The sequence below is a fragment of the Copidosoma floridanum genome, unplaced genomic scaffold (genome assembly GCF_036245765.1).
Source record: "Copidosoma floridanum isolate Cflo_tuat_1 unplaced genomic scaffold, Cflo_Japanese_pri ptg000013l, whole genome shotgun sequence".
NCBI classification, from domain to species: domain Eukaryota; kingdom Metazoa; phylum Arthropoda; class Insecta; order Hymenoptera; family Encyrtidae; genus Copidosoma; species Copidosoma floridanum.
The window spans coordinates 27,054,014-27,077,831 of NW_028321890.1; the positions used below are offsets into that span (position 1 = coordinate 27,054,014).

General features: G+C 45.1%; 1 protein-coding gene across 1 annotated transcript in view; it reads left to right on the forward strand.

Moving 5' to 3' along the window:
- The first annotated feature begins 1,336 nt into the window (after positions 1-1,336).
- The window catches only part of LOC106647278 (uncharacterized), a 36,167-nt gene continuing 13,685 nt past the window's right edge, over positions 1,337-23,818 (forward strand). Inside the window, exon 1 of the mRNA XM_089590771.1 lies at positions 1,337-2,066. Coding sequence (XP_089446897.1) covers positions 1,337-2,066 — 730 coding nt within the window. The remainder of the gene's footprint in view (positions 2,067-23,818) is intronic.

Sequence of the window (23,818 nt, forward strand, 5' to 3'; positions counted from 1 at the left end):
GTCGATCCCAAAGATCGACCAAAGGAATAATCGAGGAAAAGCCGCGATCGAAATAACAAATAGTACTTGGGTACAACGCAGGATGATTAATCCTTCAAAATCAAAAAAATCTGCAAGAAGCAGTAGCACAATATATATGAGAGATGATGCTGCGGATCCTGAGGACCTCGTGGTTCTCGCACGTGACAGTTAGCCCCCACCCAGTGCACGCGGCCTGCTCTCTCTGCGCACAGCGCGCTTCCGACCCGCCCACACACCAGAGCGCTTGCTCCCTCTTTCTCTATCTTTCTCGTTCGATCGTCCACGGTAGCAGCGGTAGCACGGCATAGCACAACAGAGAGCACTCGGTCGCATGCAGCAGTGGCGCGCGGTCGCGAAGACACTCTACCCATATATATATACATGTATATGTATGGATGGTATACGCGTACCTCTCGGGTGGCTCCCTCGCTCCGTCTCTTTTCCGCGATACAGGTATACCGGGCGAGCGTGCCCTCTCGAGGTGCGCGCCGCCTACGACGGGAGGGCTGGCCCGGCACCGGCCGCCCATTGGCTCGCCGACTCCGGCCTCACGTGACGCGCGCCAGCGTAACCAAGTCCAAGAGAGCGAGACGGAGCTCTCCTGCGGCCCAGATAGCTACAACGCGCTACGCTGCACGGAGAAGAGGTGAACTGCCGTCACTGCCGGAGTAAAGAGGCGCAGTGCCTAAGTCAAGGCCTCGTAGTCGTGGACAGCTATTGTTACCTTGGTTGTTGGCTTCGTTTAGCGCCAGTTGCTTGCCGAACTCGGCGATCGGTACAGTTCGCGAGTATACCGATACACCCGAGTGCGCGGCGATGTTGGGCCGCTCGACTACGCTGATCGGTAAGCGATCGGGCACGCCGAGCCAGACCACCGATGTGCTCGTCTCTTTTTCTGGATTACCGGCCACCAGGGAGTGATTCGTGGCTCCGTTGTTTGTGACAAGTGCTCGAAAATGATTGTTGCGCCCTCGGGAGGGGCTGACCCGTTTGTTATTCCGATGGATGATCGCAGTGACGAGACCGTGAATCATCGACCGAGAGAACAAAAAATAATGATGTGTTGCTGTTGTTGTTGAACTCGGGAGTGATATGTGCTGCTTGGTGCTTCGCGAAAGTACACCAGTACCACCTTGAACTCGGCACGAGTGAAATCACGACTACACGCTCTCGAAGAGGCCGCGATAAACTCGGTCAACGGAGATAAAGCAAAAATGTTCCCAGGTGTATAAATACGTATTCATATATTTATATATATATATATGTGCACGAAAGGAAGTTTATCGGCCGGGATTTTTGTATCACCGAGTGTTTGATGCGAGGCATTCATCAGCGCTTCGAGGGACTGCTCGCCGTCGGCCTCGGCAGCGGCACCGCGAGCAGCACCACCAGCGGCACCGGTAACTACCGGGCGCACTTCCTCGAGCCGCGTCTCGACTACTTCAACCATCAGCCCACGGAGCATCTATCAAAGCCCCTGCTTCGGTACACCGTTGCGCTAAACAACAACAACAACGACAGCGGCAGCAATAGCGCCGAAGAGCAGCCGAAGAAGCAGGAGGGCCAGGAGGAGTCGGAGGTGACGGGGGCCATCACGGTAGGGGGTGAGCCCGTGAAAACGACGAGGTCACCGACGCCGCCGGCCGTCCTGGCTACCGACGCTGGGGGCGGCTTCTGGCTGGCCTCGGTGGCCGCTGGGGTGCTGGCCCCGCACGCGGCAGTCACCGGCGGCGGCGCGATGGAGCCCGGGCCACCGCCGCCGCCGGAAACCGGCTTCATCAGCAGCCAGCCGTCGATGGCCGAGTTCATGACGGTCCTGCCCCACCAGATGGGCGCCGAGGGACCGATGCAGCTACACTCGCCCGGAGCCGTGGTGGCCGCGAGCACCGGGCCCCTCAGTAGTCCGGGTGGGACACATCATACCGGCTACCACGCCATCATGGATCCGCATGGATCGGTCCAGGACGCCTCGGGCCCGGGGGTCAATGTGCCGGAGTACGCCTGGATGAAGGAGAAGAAGACCACGCGCAAGAGCAGCCAGCAAGGTGAGAACCGATTTTTTTTTTTTTTTTTTCAAGGGAAATCGGTAGGAATCTCGGGTTGGTAAAACGCGAGCAATGCCGATTTCGCATTTCAAAATGTATATTCATGCGGGGAAGTAAGTAGCATAACTGTACTCGACAATGAAATCTCGAGAGGTGAGAAAAGACAATGGAGTCGGGTACCAAAATCAAAAAATACAATGAATCAGACACGATAGTTTGCCCCCGCAAGGCATCAAGCAACAAATAACCTGAGAACTCGACGCATAACCCATCCACGAGATCACGATTCATGGCCGATTGTGTAGAGAGCCGGTAGAGAAAAGGGATTGGCCGACGTAACATGCGTACACACACACACACACACGTGTCCGAGAGAAGAGAAGCGGGGGGAGTCAATAAAACACGCGGTGGCAAATCGACACTATCGGACGTAGCCGATTGTACTTATCGAATGAGCCCATCGAGCCGACCCTCCGAGACGACTCCATTCGGATGCATTAGGCTCTCCACATGATCCGCACGCGCCACCGACCCGAGAGCTCGGCTCGGTGTGTTATATATACACACCCGATCGGTGATGTCCTAATGACAAAACTGCACCTCTCTCTCCTCGGCCTTCCCTCGTTCTCATTATCTTCCCTCCCGTCGTCGCATCCGCCGTTAACTCGACACATCTGCGGCACACGCGTCCGTATGCATACATTGCCTATTATCTATCGTCGAGACGCTTTGGTAAACTGCACACTAGCTCTCTCCAATGGCAGAAAGGGAGTTGGGTTGATCCACCCGGTCTTTGTATACGCGATCACGAGAGTTCATAAGAATCGCCCGGAAAATCGCCAAATCACGCAGTTGCAAGTATATGTAGGCATCGTGTATCGCTCGTCAGCGTGAAAATCGGCTCTTTGAAAGGATGTGCCGCACACATGGTCGGAAAAGTGTAGACGCGGCGGTGCGACGACGACCGTCGGATGAGTTATTGGTCGGTGTAGGGTTGAATGGCGGCGGCCGACCGCCGGTGGTGGTGGTGATGATGATACTTCCTTCCTCCAGCGATTTCCTGGATTTAACGCTAATGTCGTGCTCCGCGGAGACTCGGGGGATCGTTTTGTACGCGTAATAGATTTCGTTGGAGGTGCCAAGGCACGCGGCGATTTGGCTCTCGGTGCGGCGGGTTATTGGACATTGGGGATGATTTTCAATCGCACCGAGTGTGCGGATCGTGAGCGATGACATGGTTACGGGGACAATGAATAAGATGAATGGGACAATCGAGTTGCTTGTATTCGTTTGCAATGGAAAAACTCGTGGGGTCATTGAAATCGGTTTATTCGAAATGAATTTATTCTCAATCCACACTATTGTTAAACAAACTGCTGAGGAGTATGGTTCAATTGGTAACGTGTGCAGGGGTCTCGCAGCTGGAAAGGATTCATTTATAATTTATATTACTAAGGTAAACGTACAATGGTAAAGCAGAAATGGAAAGTAATAAAATGTGTCCGACAGCTCGCGGGTTACGTTGATAAGAGACAATTTTTTTTTGTACCATTTCAAATTTTTCTGCTTTTAAAATTGATTTTTGTTAAAAACTCGCCTACTATTTGTAGCCATTGCCTTTTTAATCGTTGCCAATAGGTTTTGATGGTGGAGTTGATGAACGACAATCAGCAAATCTAATTGTAAGTTCAACTTTTAAATTGTTTACACATGCAAGTGACAAGTTTACACGCGCAGTCGTGTTCAAAATGATCGAATGAAGATCAAATTGAAAAGAAAAAAAATTACAAAGTGGTCACAATAAAAAATATTTGATACATTTGTTTTTACTTCTGCTTTGTGTACTTGTAGATTTCGACTGCTCAATTAAGTTTAAAAATATATACTCCGATATCGAGTCAACTTTGCTTGGTCTTAAACGCTTTGTCTATTAATACACAATATCTTTTTGTAGCGTAAAAACGTCATGGATAAACTATTTGAACGTGTTACGGACGCAGTACAAGTTAATGGCTGTAAAATATATTTTTATAAGATAATCGGAGCCTCCACTAATATCCGAGCTAATACCATGTCGCAATGTGTATTTGTCAGAATGCAAACCCATTCCTATCTTGAAAGATTTACTACCACGTGACTGAGGACTTTTTAATCGTCGTGTCATTTGTTAATACGGACCCCGTATCTTTTTCAGCGGATTCTTACAAAAATCAGTTGCATTACTTTGTAGAAATAATTAAAATAAAATGAATTTATACTGTAAAAAGAATTGACTGTGGTACTGATTAATTGGTTTGTCTTTTTAAAATTATATCAATCAAACAAAAATGAAATTTTATTGAAATTAATATGAGCTACAAATTTTGCATTGTTTGATTTCATTTCATGATTTTGTAACATCTCTGATGTAATAAAACATTAAAATATTCATGAGCTATAAATACAGTTTCAATAACAATTACGGATATTAACATAGTTATTAATATAAAATTTTGCTATGTATTTTACTTGAAAAAAAAGGCACCGATAATCTTATTGAGCATTGCTGCAAGCACCGTTTCACCCACGAGAACCATAATCCACCAATTGAACTGATTAGCTAAAGTTCACGACACACGAGGAATTATTTCAGGAGGAAAAAGCAAAATCCATTTCCAAACCGATAACTTACCGATTATCTCAAAAAACGCTACTTTGAACAAACGTAGTTCACCGTGTCACAAACATTAAAAAACAGTTAAAGGCTCCGGCTAATGAACTTCCGAGCTATCGGCCCAATCTTCCGCAGCTCACACCGGAAAATCTCCGATGCCCACGCAGCCACGAAATCGGTAGTCCAACCTTGACGATCCGAATGACGAAAGTTGTTCATTTATTTTCACCAGAAAAGATTAGGTACGAAAACACCTACCACGAATCATTTCTCTTTTATCTCGAGCCACTGAAATCATCGACCGTCTCGCTGCTGATTCAATAAACGACGTTGGAAGCGTACTATACAATAAAAAATAAAGCCCAAAACCAAAGCACACCTCAGTCGTCCAAAAGAGTATCAGAGGTTTGCATATCCATCAAATTGAGCGCGAAAAAAAAAGCATCGAGCCATTACGGAGCGGGGGCGCACTCACCATTTGTCCTAAATAACGAGACGTTTTGTCCCTCGGTACAGGAACAAAGCGAAGCTCAGCGAGGGATCCATACAGGAGGGAGTCGTTCCGTGTACGCGGTATCGGCACTTCATAGACGCATCGAGGGAGGGACACGGCACATAGAAGGCAAGGGTGTCGATCGTTTTCCGGCAACTTGTTGGCTATTGCCGAGCCATCGAGTTCCCATAAATCTACGGCCGAGCCAGCCTCCTCTCGGACCTACGGTTACCCTCTATATACTGTACACGTATACCAGACCTACACACTTGCGCGCACGCCGGGTCTCCCACCTCACTTATCCTCGTAGGAAAGCCATTCACGCGGTGGCTTTCGCGATTTAACGCGTGCCCCCGGAATCACATCTGCAAATTGAGCGTCCAGCGTGTCGTCCCTCCCCACCTCATAATTCACGTCCAGCAGTTCTCACCGGCGACGGTATCGCCGGACCTCGTTATTGTTTGCCCCCAGCTTCTTTTTTTCTCGGGTTCCTCTTTACGCCTCCGCGGACTCGGCTCGGCGGTGTACGCGTTTTAATTGGATGATTGGTGGCAGCCGAGATGACTACTGCCTGCATGCCCGAGTGGAAAAATTCGCTCCACTGACTACCTTTCGCGTTCACCTCCGTAACACCTACGCTGTTTCTCTTTTTTTTTTCCTTCTCCTTTTAAAAAAGGCCAAGGGAGCAAAGTTTGCGTCTATCTAAGGGGGGGAGGGGAAAGCGATATTAGCATTTTAATGAATCAGGGCGTGGGTCCCGAAATATCCTCCAACCTCATTTCCATCCCCGAAATTCGCCGTCAGCGCGCACATAACATCGGCACACAGGCTCCTCCACGCGAGAGCAGCTAGAATCTGCTGTCTCCCAGCTCGAAATAGAGTGTGTCAGGCCGGCTTCGTATTAAATTCCAATCTGTTACGTCGTCGAGGGGGGGGGGGGACGCGATGTATATCTTCCACGCTGCGCTTTGCCGCTGCAGCCCCCGCTATCTATCTGGCGTATATCCTCTAATCAAGAGCCCCGGTTTGGGTGCGACACAAGAGTCAAGGAGCAGGGAGGCGTCTTTCCTGCACCAGCTATACCCACACGCGCGGGCGCTCACGTAGACAGTGTCTCGGGTGGCAAAAACGCGCGATTCGACGCCTCGAGTAGTTGTTGCCGGGCCGGTTTTTCCGGCGCCTTTTCGGGGAGAGCGCGATGAAGAAGAAGGGAGGCTTGTCTCATCAGTCACCGCGCTCCCACCATACACGTTTTCGTATATCCCTTCTTCCGCGAGCACCGCCGATGTGTCAATTAATCCCTGGGTCCCGGGGGACGTCTCCTTGGAACTCGCTCGTGTGGTTGTGTGCAGCGGCTGGCTGCACCTCGGGACGGCATAGGACGGGGGTGGGTTTTCTTGGAGGACCGGCTGACCGACCAAGGACTACTACTGTTTCGGCCGAGTCACCCTCCCGCTCGTTTTACGCGCGCGTAAGCGCAAAGCTCGATGGCTCGTGTGATACGGAAGAAGCAGTCTTAGCACGCCCTTTCGGCCCACCCCTACACCCTGCCAGAGTGGTGTGTTCTTCCTCCTCCCGCTCCTTCGCTTCTGTCGTTATTTCCCGAGGAAATTAATCTTGGGGGCACATAATGACGGCTATACGCATTAAACAAGGGTAGTTTCGGGGGGGGGGCGAACAGGCGAAATCTTCATTACCACTTATCGCCCTCCCGTCTCGTGTGTATATACGTATATCACGTGTACCTATATATACCACCTATGATTCTGTGGGTTATACCTACAGACAACTCGATCTCGGGAGCGTCTCTTTCATTCTGTGGATACATCGGTGGAATAATCGTGGGGCGGGGGGGGGGGGGGGTGGTGGTGTGTGTATTGGAATCCAAAACTGGATGCGCGTGTAATTTGTTTGTGCTAATGGATATTTCGGGGTATAGCTTTTGGATGCGAAGACGTTTAGACGCTAGATTCGTTTAGGGTGTCACGTTTGATTGATAGATATCGGTTGGTTGGTGCGACCGTCTCGCGGTGTGCGCTCGATGGTTTTCCGTGGATTTGGGATTTTATGTACTACTTTTGGTAGCACTTGAAAGGTCGGAGCGATGAAATACGAAATGGGGGTGGGGATGGGGAAGGGTTGTTATGCAAAGTGAAGGAGACCGGCTAATTGAAGACGTTGGGCCGCGCTCTACTTTGGCGGAAAGTTTTATAGCTTGTAAAATTTTACGACCGCGAGAAGTAACTTTGCCTGGGCTCTGTCCCTCTGTATTAAAACCACCTGAGGTGCAATGAAACCAAGAGAAAGACAGGGATCTCGTGGTGGGATATTTTTTATTTCCTTGTTATTTTGGGGAGAACACGCGGATCAAAAGCCACTTTGGAATCGCGATTGGGATTTTATTTGGATGAAAGGGGGAAAAAAGAGGAATTCGTAAACATGTTTGATTACGAATGAATAGCTGATGGATAACGGTACAGGGTCAATGGATTCAGTACGTAGGGAAGCAGTGATTCTTAGTTGCCATTGAGGCACCTAAAGAGATAATAATGTACGAAATTGAGTGGTAAAAAAGAAAGGTCACGTTGCCAGGGCATAGACCCGAGTTATCGCGTTCTTGGTTGGCTGGACTCAACCAAATCCAGTGTCCGGTCACCTAAATCATCGTGGACAGCTCAATGCTCCGGGCGGATAACGCGCTTGCTTCTCCCTGAAAAACAACCCCGGAATCCTTTTACTCGAGTTTAACTGTTTGCTTTGCATACTGCTGCTACATTGAAAACTCGAGGTTTTTTTCAATTGACCTTATTTTTCATTAAATTTTGGGCTCTTAGAAAATCAAATATAAATCTGTGAATAGTCTATTAATAAATGAATTTAGTGAAATATCGGTAATTTCTTTATATGAAGATAGAAAGTGACTTTGAATAATGCTAATCTATTAGGGATTGTGTTTACACGAATACAATTAAAACAATTCCTGTGAATTATGATATAAATAGTATCCTGATGATGTGCGACAAAAATATATTTAAAAAAAAAGTTCTTAGTTCTCGGTTAAGTTATTATTAATTTGAGAATTAGCTAGAATAGATGTGTAAAATGAACTGAGGTAGGCGTAAAATAAAAACAAACGATCAATATAATAGGTTGGTACGACGTATTATTTGTTAGTAAATTATTGAATACATTTAAAATATAAATATTCAAATTGTATTACACATGTAGTAGTCCTCGACTATTAATACTTTAATTGTATGATTAAAAAAATTTTTTTTTTGAAGAATCAAAGAATTAAAAACTTTGCGTTATGACCACGAAAACATTAAAAAGTACAACTCATAACGAAATAAATATCTGAAGCTATTAAAAATTGAAATTTGTTTTCATCTCAAAAAAAAAAGAACCTTTGGAGAGCGTGCGGTAATAATGAGTACTGCGGAATACATAAAACTGTAATGAGGTGTAAATTTCTTAGGAGAAAAAACACATATCCAAACAAGAAGCGCAAACATCCGGAGACTGGAACGACAGCCAGCAGATAATAAACACGTAGCCAACAAATTGATAATTCGCAGCCCTACGAGCACAGCGAGCAGCTTCTCTGTCTCAGAGCCTCTGCATACAATCAAAATCCGTGCAATGCTACTGTTCTGTGCCCATACACACACCAAAAGAAGTTTTCCGCGCTCGTTGTCGCGCCAAATGGGCCGCTATAAAAGCGCCCCCGGGGGTAAAGCAGCCCCTTGTGCGTCTTTTTTTTTTTCCTTCCACTTCCCTCATCGCACCCACGAGCGCCAGCTCCTTTCTCTCCCTCAGCTTCCCGCGCGATTTCCGAGCTCTCCGTTGTGTAGCTTATGGCTCGCGCGCGTGGTCGCCCCGATGCAGAAGGAAAAAAAAAAAGACAAACCGAGAACTCTCCTCCCTCGGCCCCGTTTGAAATAATAGCTGATGCTCTTAAAAAAATCACTTCCCAGCGGTCGCCTCCCCCTCCCCGCAAGCCTAAACAAAACTGTGTACTGTATTTATTGGGGAGCTGATTTTGGTGTCCCCCTCACTTTCCTTACGCCTCAGTTTACGATGGGAAAGTTTTTTTTTTTTTTTGTTTTTTTTTTTTTTTATACCGATTTCGAGTGAAACAGACGAAAAATTGGCGCCTCGAGCGATTAATAACACACCCCAAAGAACGGGGAGGAGGGGGCGGGGAGAAAATCGACGAAACAAATTAAGAAAGCGGGGTACGATTGTCTCGTTTCCCGCTCCCTTTTGTCTCGTGCCTTTCGGACTGAGATGCAGACGCTTTCGACTCTATATATGTATATGTATGCTCGTACACAGGGTAGACGCGAGGAGCATTAATCAAAATCCATCGGCTGTCCATCAGTCCCTCTCTCTCTCTCTCTCTCTGCGTCGCTATTTCTCGATCACTCGCGCACGGCGAAAATACATTCTCACCTCGTAATATACTTACGAACGAAAGGAGGGAAAAAAAAGGAAACCTAGATAATAGCGAGACAAACAGCAATGCGTAGGGGGTGGGGGTGGGGGAAAGAAGGAAAAAATAGTGGAGCGTAAGGGGGGGGCGGAGAGGCGCTCTAGGAGCGTCGGCGATGCCAGGAACGTAACTAACCGAGCGAGAGGTAGCAGCCGCAGCGGCGCGCGTTAATAATAATTTTATGCAAATGTTCGAAAGAGTGAGAGAGACGGGGGGAGGGGAAGCAGACGGGAGGGGTTCGAAAGAGTAATAGAGAGGAGCCGCTGCCGGTGCCACCGAAAGGAGGGGGGGAAGGGGGTCTCCTTAGTCACTCGTAAAATAGAAGTAGGTGTAAAAATCCGGCGCGAGGAGGACACAATATGCACCGAGGTCGTTGGCGCGAGGGGCCGGCGAGGAGGACGGGGAGACCCAGATTCATTGCGCGGGAAGAGATGCTTGGGTTATATTGCGCAACTGTTTGGGATTATAGCCGCGGGTCAGAGTGGGGAGTTTTTCTCAGGGGTAAAATAGGGCGATGATCGTCGGATTTATATCTGGCTTGAATCGAGCGCGTATTGTTTGTTGAATTTTTTAAAGAATTTTAAATCAAAATTTATAACAATCCGTCAGACTATAGATGGAGTCAAGAAAAAGCTAACTCGTAGAAATTGTTTTTTCTCAATTTTTGTAGCAGCAGTACAGCTGGTTTATTTTAAACTGGAAAGGCGTCTTTATTATTAAATCCTCTAATGATGATATAAAAAAAAAAAAAAAAAAAAAAAAAAACAGATTTAAAAAAATGTGAAAAAGCAATGCCGTAGCTTAGTTTTAATAGGGATATGAAAAAGAAAAATTGTAAGAATATCTGGTTCATTTATAATCCCAAGGGTAGATAATAATCGTTTTTTTCCCTTAACTTCACTCACATCGTAAGTAAAATAACAAACATGAGAAAAAAAGAAAAATTCCTCTGCATGAGCTTCTTCCCGTTAGCCCTTTCTTGATTAAAACTTAGATTATTATTTTTAACATGCTGACGATTTAAGTTTATTTTTTTTTAACATGACACAAGAGATGGCAATAAATTCTTTGTGTTCATATACGCACAAATCAAGCATCTTATTGGAGTTCAATTATTAAAAAAATCCCCTTCGCTACTCTTTACCTTTTAAACGAAAAAAAAAAAAAAAAAAAAATTAAACGCAACTATTCTGACTCCCACACCTTCCATCCCATTTCAATCATCATTCCATTCATTGATAGGCGCAGTAACTTTTCAACCGAGAGAGGAGAAAGAGCTTTTGACATTACCTCTTATATAAGAGCAGTTCTACTATAGCTGTAGAGTTGGCGGGGAAAATCTTGAGGGGCTCCAAACTAAAAGCCCGCAGAGAGAGCCTTAGCTGCTGCTGCTGCCGGCTAATTACCCCGCAAGACATTCCTCGGCGCCCTCGTCCACATTACGAGTGAGCCCTCCCTTTTCCGTACCATCATCGGCGCAGCTTCTCTCACGCCCGCGGTCGTGCGGGAGACGAAGCTGGTGGATGTAAGCGTACCATGGCCCGATCTAAACTTTTCTCCTCTGGATTAAAATAATATTTTTACGAACGTGATCCGGGACACGTGACATTAGCCTTCGTGATCGGAGGGGTTTTGCGATGGATGAGCTCTTCATGAATATCTACCGGCGCATTGCGATGCTGATGCGCTACAAACTAAAATACTCTCTACAGCTCGCAGAAATATGTCCATGAGCGTAAAAACATTTTGGTTGATCATTCGTTGATTTAATTACTTAATCTACTTAAAATGACTCCCACGGCAGACAGCAGCCTCATGACTCGTCACGTGTCCTCAACAGAACCACATCGAGTCTAAAAAAACTCCAAGGCACGCTTAGGAAAAAACAAAATAAATAACATGACAGTCGTAACGTGCTTCTGCAACACTTGACGGTACACACTCGCGACATTCTCCTTTCGTCGAGGCAATCGCTGTGGGCGCTAAGTTGATTTTGAACCTCCAAAACCACACGTACAAAAGCATTTTGGTGAAAACACCTTCTCTGGTATAAGGTATATAGTACCCTTGATATACAATAAATGCACGCCGCAGTTGCAGAGGTGAACGAACCGAGAATCACCTGTGCAGATGCGCGCGTGTTTATGTATGCATCACAAAGTTGGGCGCAGAAATAAGAGTGTATATCTCTTCTGTTGTGCCCGTATATGGGCACTGGGCATACACCTAATGCGAAGAAGTGCCGAGCGAAAATCAGTAGTCGTCGGACTGAAAAGACCGAGCGGGCGCTTTTGATCGACGCGTGACGAGGGAGTTTGCATTGTGCGCTGCCTCGTGTACCGATGCTATACTGCTGCCGGCCGCGCTTCGAGTTGTGAGTTAATACATAATGTATATGCACTTACGGGTTTTCGTTTTCTCCTATTTTTTTTTTTCCTCAAGTATAAATGAAAGTTTAACAAACTCCGGAGTTGCCGGGGTGGTTTGATTTGACCACAATAGCTTTTGTTATTAAAAGACGTGGTTGGCGCGCAGAAACAAAAGATACGGGATGATAAATAATTATCCTCCGCGCGGTAGCGCACTTAATTTCATCCTCCATCAACTTCAGAGAGGATGTAGCCTCGTACGTATTATAAGGCTCTAGTAGCAGGCTGATGAATAATAAAAAAAAAAAAATCACGGAGATCAGGCATTAACTTTACAAACAAGAAAAAGGTAAAAAAAAAAAAAAAAAGAGAGAGAGACACGAGCGAGCGGCTCGCGGTCACGCTCTCACATCCTCCTCAGCTTCAATTTTTCATTTTTTTTCCCCATCCCCTCCCACTTTTCTTCATTTCAAGGGAGATTTCGTTAATAAATGCTCGAGTTCCACTTCTCTCTCTCTCTCTCTTCAGCTTTCTCTTTCTCTCTTTCTCTTTAATTTCCTCTCGGATGTCTCGCGGTGGCTCGTTCGCTTCATCTCGTACACCTTTTCTCTCTCGGACGAGATTATACGGGGCCGCGGCAGCAGCAGATGATTTATCAGAAGGAGAGCTGACTTACAAGTTCGCCGCTCGAGCTGGAGTGCGCGGAAGTGTACGGAGCGCTTGTGTACGTAGGTACCCTCCTACCTCCCCCCCCTCACCCCAACTACTCATCCTGCATATACGTGCTGTTTGCTGAGAAACGCGAATGGGCCCCGTGGCGAAGCGATTACACCTCTCGGGCCAGGGCAATCATAATGATACGGTCGCACGATCTCCGCTGCCGTCAACGTTGAAGCAGCAAGTGCACGCGCGCCCGTGTGCTTATAAAGAAGGGGGGGGGGAAGATGCGAGCTACGGTTTTTGCGATCATTGTAGCCCTGAGAGGCTTGTATTTTGCACTGCCCAGTGCAACAAGTTATGGTTTCGTTTGTTTGTTGGTGGTGTATATGTATACAGTTTTGTGGAAGTCATTTGCTATGCTCCGGTGTTGGTTTTGTTGTTCAAGCGTTAAATTAAATTTTACAATTAGGTGCGCTGTACACACAAATGGAAAAATGTGTAAGAGACCTTTGTAACGTGTAGGCAGGTGCGTTACGAGCGATCCTTCGATCAGGACACTCGTGTAAATAATATAGGATCTAGAAATTTTTACTCTTTATAAATCATTGTTGACTGACGCCGTGAGTACTTAAATTTGACACATAACAATGGTATATTCACAGATATTTTTGTACACGTAAAAAAATATACCGATGCTAAAGAAACAGATGTCCTCAAGATCGTCATATAATGTTGTTAAAATATTTTATGAGCTTTAATCGGAGTGAAGTTATAATATTATTATACACCGGAATCAGTTCTTAATCAACTTGAGTATTGATAAAAATGTTATCATAGAGAGTTAATCAGGCTTCTTTGATGAAATGATAAACTAAAGTGTGAAAAGAAGACTTCTTTCAAAAAGTTTATGACCTAGAAACATTATTTGCTAAAGGATTTTGTGAATAACCATTGATAGCTGATTTAAAAAGAAAAAAACTTTTTCATTGCCGATACTTTTAATTTTTCTCAGTATGTTACAAAGAGTAAAATCTCGCTAAAACTAGTTTTTGGTGCAACTAATATGCGTTTAATATAACTGTCGGATAAAAAATAGAATTTTTTTTAAAGAATTTTTGGCTAATAGCAAATGCACCAAATTAAATATTTTTGTAATAAAAAGAAAGTGCGTAGTACATTCTATAAAACGTATCGTTTAAAAAAATCTTTAAAAAACAAGTTGAGCCGGAAACGTTAAAAATCGATTTATAATCTAAAATCGATAACAATACAATGTAACCTATCATATGATATATTATAGTAAATTTTAAACGCACACGTAGGGGCAGTTAATTTTTCATCATGAAACATAAGTCAATGTACGATAATTTTTTTTTTAAAAGTGATAAAAAAGTAGTTTTAAATACTTACCTAATATAAATTTCACAATTCAGCATATAAAGAAATAAGCTATAAAATAAGTTTCGGAAAATTATTAACATTAAAAATGAGGGTATTCAGAGGTATTGTATCAACTAATTTGTCGTATATATAGGTTGGACAAGACTCGTGAATTTAATTTTTCACTCATAAATTCGATTGCTTACCAAGCCCTGATTTTTGTTAATAGAACATTAGCATCCTGTTATTTTTAATGAGTGAAATTATACCAAAACTTGATTGTAAGGCTTGAAAATGAAGTTAAATTTTTTTTAAAGAAATAGGGTGAACAAATTTAAGTTTGTTAGGGTGTTAAGCTAACGAGTTTGTTGAGGTAAATCTGTTTGAGAAAGTGGTTTTCAGTAATGATAATGACCAAACAGAGAAAATAAATAAGTCATTGTACGTAAAAATACGAATTGTTTTGTCTAAAATATTATGCATGATAATTATGTTTAAAATTAAAGTCTACTTACCCTTTTATCATCAGCATTATTTGAATATCAAAGCTGAAGTTGAAGGGTTGGTGAACCAAGCGTGCAAGATATGGAGGCTTCTAGTTTCTGAAAAATGAAATATTTCTTGTTAAACGATGCTGTTACTTCACTGCAAAACCAAACAGAAATTCTTTTTTACATGTGGGGAAGTGTAATTGAGTAAAATAAATGGATTAATTTTATATGAATAGGAAACTTTTGATCAGTTTCGCTCAAAATCCTTGCAATCATTACCTATTTGCTAATAAACCTCGACTCCAATTGCATTAATTAGATTGTACAAACTTTTTCATGATCACTTCTGTATAAAACTTTGTGAAAACTTTTCCCTTCTTGTTCGAAAGTATTGAAAAACCTTACAATTTTTGGCTGAAAAAATTACTTCCATTCTCGACACCCTTAAAAAATTACGTACGGTTACGTAGAAACCAGGGAGATGGGAACTTTCATAGCTAAAAAAATCAGAGGTCAAAGACAAATTTCTTATTATTACCAAGGGAGAGTAACCATGCACGAAAGCTCAAATTCAGGCGTGAAAATACAGTTCCATCAAACAAAAATTACCAGGTGCGATAGTTCTCGAGCCCCTCGACTCGGTTCAAAGGGTGGGAAAGCTATAGCAAACCCTCACTTATACGTGGTTAAAAAAACCACCCTTAAATAAACACACCCCCATGCGCGAGTAAAGGCACTGCGAGCCAGATGGAAGCAGTAAGCGCTCCCGTTTGGCCATCGACAAAAGACGAGGCTCTCCAAAGCCACAGCGTTTTAAAACACCAAGTGGCTGCACCCGGGACGCATCCAGCCTATCCTTGAATACATACGTCCATGCACCCACAGCCCGAAAAGCGCGAAAAGCCCGTACAAATAAGAGCGGAGCGGGTGGTTGGGGGCATGCTTGCACCAGAGCGCCGGTGGCGAGGTGTTCAACGTGGGCCGCATATTCAATGTGCCGGACGCGCGATCGATCTTTTCAGCAACGGGGCAACAAGCGTGACTCGCCGAATCTCTACGCGCGCGAGCAGAGGGAGACAGACAGACAGACAAGCAAGCGAGAGAGGCGAGAAGTTCGCGCGTACGCACACATGGACACATAGCCTACACACACACAAGCCCTGCATCCGTATACATATGGCTGACCGACGCCGGACGGCCGAGCGCCTTTCTGATTGATGATCGCCACCACCGGGTCCGGACTCTGTGTACCTCACACGCACGTAAACACACACACGCAAGATAGCTCCTCTCTCGGTCTTTTTTTTTCCTGAACCAGGTCCACGGTGCGCGCTTCGGTCTTCCGTAAGGGGCCGCCTGTTTTCGTGCGCCGGGGGATGGGGTGGTGGCGAGCTTTGGATTTTTCCTTTATCGTGGCATCGCATCGCTTTCATGGGACGTACACAGCTGGTTGGATTTTCTTTGTTTTGCCGGAGTTGCGCGCGAGATTGAAGAGACGGTTATTGGCGCTCGGGAGAACGGATTGGCCGTTTGCTCTCTCTCTCTGGATTGTCGACGGCTGCCGTACCTGTGCATTGCGTGCGTCCACGATTGGAAAACTAAACTAATCCAGATAATTTTTTTTTTTCTTTCTCTTCAAATAGTTTTTTAGTGACAACTTCGTGTGTATTTGTCCCAGTTGTGCTAATACATAACACATGAAAGTAAATTAACCCTTGATTTCACTTGTATGCATGTGATGATAAAATTGATGAAATTATTTATCAAATTACGATTAAAAGTTGGGGTTTTTTCATCCACGACCAAATCAAGCGTCAAGTGTGTGCGGCTAAATTTAGTTGTTCCCAGGAACATGCAAATCTACAGCTTTCCGAGTGTTCGCTCTATATACACGTTATGTACTTGTCATGATTCAGAAAAGTGAAAATCCATCATCCCGCCGGTGATTTATAGTGTCTCCTCGTAGCATCACGCGATGAAAAATGCCTCGCTAGCCGCGTACACGTGTAAACACTCTTAAACAACTCGGAGCCATCATTACTTGCGCCGATCTTTTAAAATACCTCGATCTTGACAATCGGAATCTGTATAGTCGATGAAATGAACAAAAATATAAAAGGTGCGCGTTAAAGTAGGGGAAAAAATTCAGAATAGAGACAAATTATTTGTTATTCGTCTCAAGTTCAGGGGTAAAAAATACTCCCGACTAAATTTCAAAGTTCCGAGAAGACGGCCGGGGGGGTGGCGACGGGCGACTGATGCCATATTGATTGGCGGGCCGAAAGTTGGGAGCGGTTCGATGCCCGAGAAACACGATTGGAATAAGCCGACGCGCCGCGAGCGGAAGAGAAGCCAAAAGGGCGCGCAAGCTGCTGCTCGGATGTATATATGTATATATTTGTGGAGCCGATGAAAAGTGACGCTGCAAAAAAGCCCTCCGACACCCACCCCCGCGGCTGCCGCGTTCCGCTCGTCACTTCCATATCAATGTAAATCCCTACTTTCTCTCTCGCGCTACCTTTTTTTTTTTTTTTATTCTTCTTCTCCCTGCCCGACTTGAATTTTACCTGATTTTCACCCTCGAAAAATACAGTGTACCTGCAACCGTCCAGCCCACGCGGATCGATGTAGCCCCGTGCGAGCGAGCTAATTCATCATTTCTCCCATATGTATACCACGTGATTTTTATTCGACTCGACGGTAAATTGGCGATCCATCTACATTCGTGAGTCCATATAAAAATCACACACCCTATCCCAGTGTATCGAGAAACAGTCAATTTAACCCCGAGTACTTTAGTTGTTAGTTCTCGTAATCCCGATGAGAAATAAAATCACGTCATGCCGAACAAAAAAGGAAGAAAAAAAGAAAATATCCACTCCCTGAATTCGCTTGTCTTTTTTTTTCTTCCCCCGAAGCGGCGACAAGTTAAAAGGGCGCGATAACCTGTGCACTCGAGGGGTTCGGCGGAGCATAACTAACCGCTCGACGATTCCGAGACGCGTTATTTAACTCCTAATCGAGCAGGGCTCCCGAATGGGCTCTCCGTGCACCCACCACCGCGACGATTCGATAAAAAAAGGAGACGACGGCGAAGAGAGTGGCGCACTTATATGCAGAGAGAGAGAGAGCCACCCGGTTCTTCGGCTCCTTTCATTGGAAGCAATAATTCTTTTCCGCGAGTACCACCCCCACCCCCTCACCGCTTGTGCTTTATCTAACAGGGAGCAAATCATTTCCCTATTATTTGCTCGCTATCGCCCGACTCTTTTCCTACGCTGTGTGTATATGTATACATACATACAAACCTTGCTCGTTTCGGCCACGCCGCACAAGGAGAGGAAATAAGACCGTGTATATATGTACGTACGTAGCGAGTGTGCGCTGGCTGGAGGCCATCCAAAAACCTTATCCATTGTCGTACTTCGTGCTCGAGGGACTGTGTGTACCCGGAGCTGCCTCCGCGCCTCCTGATTTACAAGTATCATTCCCCCCCCCACACCCTCTTTCCGCCACAAGCGCCGCGAGAGTGAAAAATAAAGGATCGTCCCGTTATACTTGGCAGCAGGTTTTTCAAATTTAAATTCGCCCTCCGTGATTTTTGGGTTAATTCGCGATTTTTCAGACCGCGAGACCAACTTTTCCCGGGGTCCTTCATCCCTCGACGTTTCAAGATTATATTTTACCGCAGCTACACAAGCAATGATAAAAAAAAAAAAAACAAACAAACACACATGTCGATCAACCAACACAAAAATGCCTTCATAAATAATTTATGGTCAAAGTTGCGTCGGAACGTGTGTATGGTACACATATCTAGTAATGCCAAAGCAATCCACTGCGGGGCTTTTATTACAACTCCAGAGAAAGAGAGGAGCTAAAGTACACGGGGAGGAAGTGGACGCACGCAGCTTGTGCCCGGCGACGAAAGTTTTTCGACAACGCGCTCTCTCTCTCTTGACCCTAATCAAGTATCGCTTGCGGCCCCGGGAGTCGAGCGCATTACGACCCGACGCCTTTTCAGGCCGAGAGAGGGGGAGGGCTCGCGGTTGCTTTAAACAATTATCACGAGGGTCAAGCGCGGAAGAGAAGTGGACCGAGGGGCTTTGGTAAGTTATTGCCCTTGGGCTTGCTTACGAAGGCTCTCGTCCACTTTGCGGTCGCTCCCTCCGACGCCGCGCAAGAGCGTGTGTACCGTACCGGCACTCGACTCCGGCCCTCGAATCGCCCAGGGGAGCGATTATTACACTTTAATATTTTTACTGCGACGCTGTACACGACAACTGTTGCGCGAGGACATTTTCCTGAAATTTGGCTCTCCCTCGCACCCGAGTTTCACGATAATCGACACTTTTACGAATTATAGTAGTATAGTCACACTTAAGTAAATCAACGAGGAACCATCGAAATGTCATGTAATGTATACATTGGATGTTTATTTTGACGGAGGTGTGACTTTATGCGGCTGTATACGTGGGGTAAGTATACACGACGTAAGAATCGGCTGGTGAATATAAAAGGCGAGCGGTACAGCAGCCGGAGGCTCGTAAATCTCGAGGCTCAAGGGGCCGAGTGTCCTTTATAGCATTGTTAACAAGTAATGTATGCCGGTCCTCCCTCCGGCGCGCATTTAACATTCTTTAACGTTATTATACACATGGCGCCCGTCCGAGGGTCCTTCCTCCTCTCTTACGTGGCTACTGTGTACCCACGCGGTGGCGACCCCCTTTTCCGGCCCCCCGAAAAAAAGGATGTACGGCGGCGCGCAAGTGTTCTGCCTTCCTTCCTTCCTTCCTTCCTTACACACACTCTCACTCTCTCTCTTTCCACGGAGGCGCGGCTGGTTCTTTTTATTGCCGTCGTGGTCTTCCGCGCTCGCACGCGTGCTCCGCAACCCTTCCCACCCCCGGCCCTTTTTTTTTCTTCCTTCCTCCTTCAGACCCCCTTGAAAAACACACACACACGCCCGAAAGTGCGCGGAATCTAATTTCTTTCCTCGGCCCAGAGAGCGCCATTTCGCCCTATTCTTTAGCAATTATGAATTCGCCCCGAGCTTTTGGTTGCAGGGAAAAAGCTTGAATTACAACACGGCGAGCTTGCGCTGCAGGCGAGCGACGTAATGAATAAATATAATAAAGCGCACCTGCACAATTGCGGCAGCTATTGTTTGTTTGCGTTTCCCTCTCGGGATTTATTTTCGGCTTAGAGTCGCGGTTTCGTTCGCGCGTTTTGGTTTTAATTTCGGAGGAAGGGCGAGGTAGGGGCGCCGGATCGGCAAAAGCAATCACTTTGCCGTGAATTCGGTCACAAGCTCGAACAACTTTAATCACATCTCGCGGAGAGTCCTCCCGTCTCTGGCGTATTCGGTGCGCATCAGCTGCTCCTCCCTTTCTCGAGGCAAAATCAATCTCACCCCCAGCCCGGCCACCCTTGAGAACGAGGCTACAGCTTCCTCCCCCTCTCGTCCTGTTTACCGGAAAAACTTCTCTTTCGAGATCTCTGCCACGCTGTTGGTCCCTCTCTCTCTCTCTTCCACCCTTCCTTCTTTTTTTTTTTTTTGAGCTTTTTCTCTCTGTGTACAGGCAGCAAGATAAGGGGAAGGGAGGGAGAGGAAAAGAAATTCTTGAGAGGTGAAAACTAATTTCTTGATAATTTGCGTTTTGCGGACGCAGGGGCTATACATCGGCTCTCGTCCCCCTCGCTCGCTCGCAAAGTCCCCGGCAAACTCTCGCGAAAGTTCGTCCAATGTTTCGTTCCCGGCTTTCCTTTTTCACGAGAGCGTTCCCACTGCTGTTGTGTGTTTCAAACTTGCGAGTCACTGGCTTGCCTGCCTGCTCGACTGGTCTCGCCTTTTTTTTTTTTTTTTTTTTAGCTCTTGGTCATTTATTCCTTTTTTTTTTTTTTTATTTTAGATCGTCAATTTTCAGAATATTTTGTTTTTGGCGAAATGAGGGTTATGAGATGAATAACATTGGATTCTCTGTAATTGTCTTTTTATTTACTTTTCGAGGGTTGAAGTATCTAAAGTGTTTATTCCATAAGCTTGTCAACTTATTTAATCAATACATCTCGAAGTAAGCCCCTTTACTTTTCAAACGTAAAACAAATACGTGATATCGTTCGTGCTTTTTATTTTATGCGACTTTGTCTCCATCCTTAGTTTTCCTGTAAAATTGTTCAGTCGAAAGAACAAAAAAACAATTTCACCGTCGCGGTCATGATTTATGTCGTTATTTCTCGCGTATCGTTAGATTGCCCAAAGTAAAACAAAAAAAGAATTCTCTTATCTGTCGGAAAAATTATTAATGGGATCGTGTATACGTGGCTACAGTGTCCCCATATAATTACACCCTTCCGACAAAAAAAAAAACCCGGGATCGGCGGTCTACGGAAAAAACAAAAAACCCCACGTTCCTTCCTTCTTTCCCAATCCAAACACACCCGAGAATATTTAATCGCTCAAACAACGAGCACCAGTCCGCGACCCGTCTCGTATCTCCCGTAACAATCGCATTATTTTCTCGTACACACACACACACGCTCGACGGAAAACAAAGCCCCTTGTATTTGTACATGCAATGCTCTATTTGTCCATCCAGTCGCGCACACGCGCATGTATATATGTGTACGCACGTGCGCGACCTTTCGTGCTATTGACAACGGCGAGGACGAAACGAAATAAAAATGGACACCGGTGTGTATACATTGGCGGCCGGAGAATCGTAAAGCGATCGGGATCGATCATCGAGGTACCGTCGACACATTTTCGGCTGTTTCGGTTGTTTTTCAACACCCCACCGTTATCACGGGCAATCACCAAAAATTCCACGTACGTACGAGTATCGTGCACGCGCTTTGCCATAGGAGGGCAGGTAACGTTGGGCTATTACACTTTACCTGAGAGGAGAGAGAGAGAAAGGGGGAGAAAAAAACGAGCTCGCAGGCGAATGGTCGTTTCTCCCTTTCTGCCCCACCCCGATGATTGCAGGTTGGCTGCACGGCACGCCTCCGAAAGCACAGCACGTGTAATGCACGATACACGCACTCTCCCGTGTAGGCCTTCTCTCTCTCTCAGCCCATATCCAATTTTCTAGACGGGGAAACCATAATCACAGGTTGGCCGCTCGCGAGCTATACATCGCGTGTCGGCAACATGGCCGTCGGAGGACTACGTCACGGACTACTCTCTCTCTCTCTTCATTTCTTTCTTGTCCTGCCTCACGAGCGAGCGAGCGAGCCTTTTTTTCCTTTTAATTCTCTCGCACAGCCTCGGGGAGGAAAGGCATCAGCCACTCGCACGATACCCTGCCACAAGAGAGAGAGAGAGAGTTGCGGTATCGCCGTCAATATTTTTATCTCGATTCGTGTTTTTTTTTTGTTTTTCCTGCTCCTCCAGCTATATCCTTTCTTTCGCGAGCGCGCACGCTCGTCCTTTTTCTCCGAGGAGCCCATCTCCCTTCTTCTTCTTCTTCCTCTCATCCGCAAATGTAGTGGTATGGGAAGAGGCGCAGCTCGACGTCTGTTATTATGGCGTGCATCGTCGACGAGAAGAGGAGGAGAGAGAGAGAGCCACTTTTTTTAAACGCTATGCTAATGCCCATCCTTCGTCCTTGTTTCTCTCGTTGCTGCATCGGCCCATCCGCCGAGATGCTCTGGCACGTGAAAAATAGCGGCAGGTGGATAATAGCGACGATCTCGGACGATTTTCTCTTTTCTCGTCGCCGCCTCCCATAATCTCGAGCACCCTCCTCTCCTCTTTGCTCTATTTATTTATTACTACTTTTTTTTATTTATTTTTTTTTGTCTCTGGTCTCGTACGCTGGGGTATAATTTTTTAACAAGCCGGCTTTTGATTTTATTTTCCCGTGGCTCGATGAGCAATTTTGTCCTGATGTATACGTGTATGTGATGTGGGTGTGGATATTAAAGTAATTTTTCCAATGGGTTTCGTTACAAATGGCGGGGCTTCGCGTGTTATTTATACTATGATTTATTCGTGTTCATTAGAGCTTCAATCATGGACTCGCTGTTACCATTGGAAGGGTTATTAAAAAAAATAATTACGCCAAGTAATACTCTGCCCGACAAAATGAGTTTGTAATCGAATTTCAGAATCATGCAAGAGATTTTTCTTGTCGATTGTGTTCATCAGTGTAAAAGTACAAAATGTACGGTGATCTGTCCTAGATATCATTTATTACATTGTAAACACTTTTTTGGAATGAGATTCAGGAGCCATACAGTGTCACACGACTGTACATTCATGAAAAGTATAAGAATATTCATCAAGAAAAGCGACAGTTTTTTTGTTTTTTGGTTAATTAAAAAAAAAAGGCTAATCGCATCGAGAATCCAATTAATTCAGTCGCTGTGATGAAACGCATTGTCGATTTTTACGATGAATAACAATATGCTGATTTCTTTTTTATCGCACTACAGATAGATTGTTTAATTTATCGAGTCCGCTTAGCTGCTTCGATAACGATTTTGTGTGGAATCATTGTGTGAAAAATCTTAATTTGCTTAAAGAGTTAAAACGTGGCGTGTAATAATGTTTGAGTTTAAAAATATTTTCAAGCTTTCCATAGCATTATGTACTTGGAGTGAAATGAATCATGAATATTAAATTTGAATCCTTAGGTGAAACTAAAAAATTCATCATTGACGTGTTTACGTCATCTTTTAAAGTTTTAAAATATTTTAAAATACGATACAGATTTCTTGGTGGGAAGCCAAGAGTAACTAAAAATAAGTTCAAGATCACTCAAAAGAACAAGACGGTATTTTTTTTTCCTATGTTTCAAGATATTTTTCGAAATCTCGTATCGTCAAGTTGATTTTATCCTGTTGCTCTGGATTACGCAAAAATTTGTAATGTTCCTACTTTCTGACAACTGTATACTGAGAAACCAATTTGATGAGAGTTGCTACAATAATCTTGATAAAAATTATGGGATGGATACATTTATGATTTAGGTAAGGTACCTCTCACTGGGATAGTTAGAATTTTGTAAAGTGACCAATCCGCATCCCCTTTCGTATACATATTCTTCATCATTTGATTAATTTTGTAACCATAATTATATCTATCCATGTACCTATATCTACCAAGCCCATGTCTTCTAGTGCAACCAACAAGCCTTCGATGGACTCGTTTCGGTAACCTTTATTCTTTCGATATGTGGTAACCTATTTGACATCATTTAAGCTA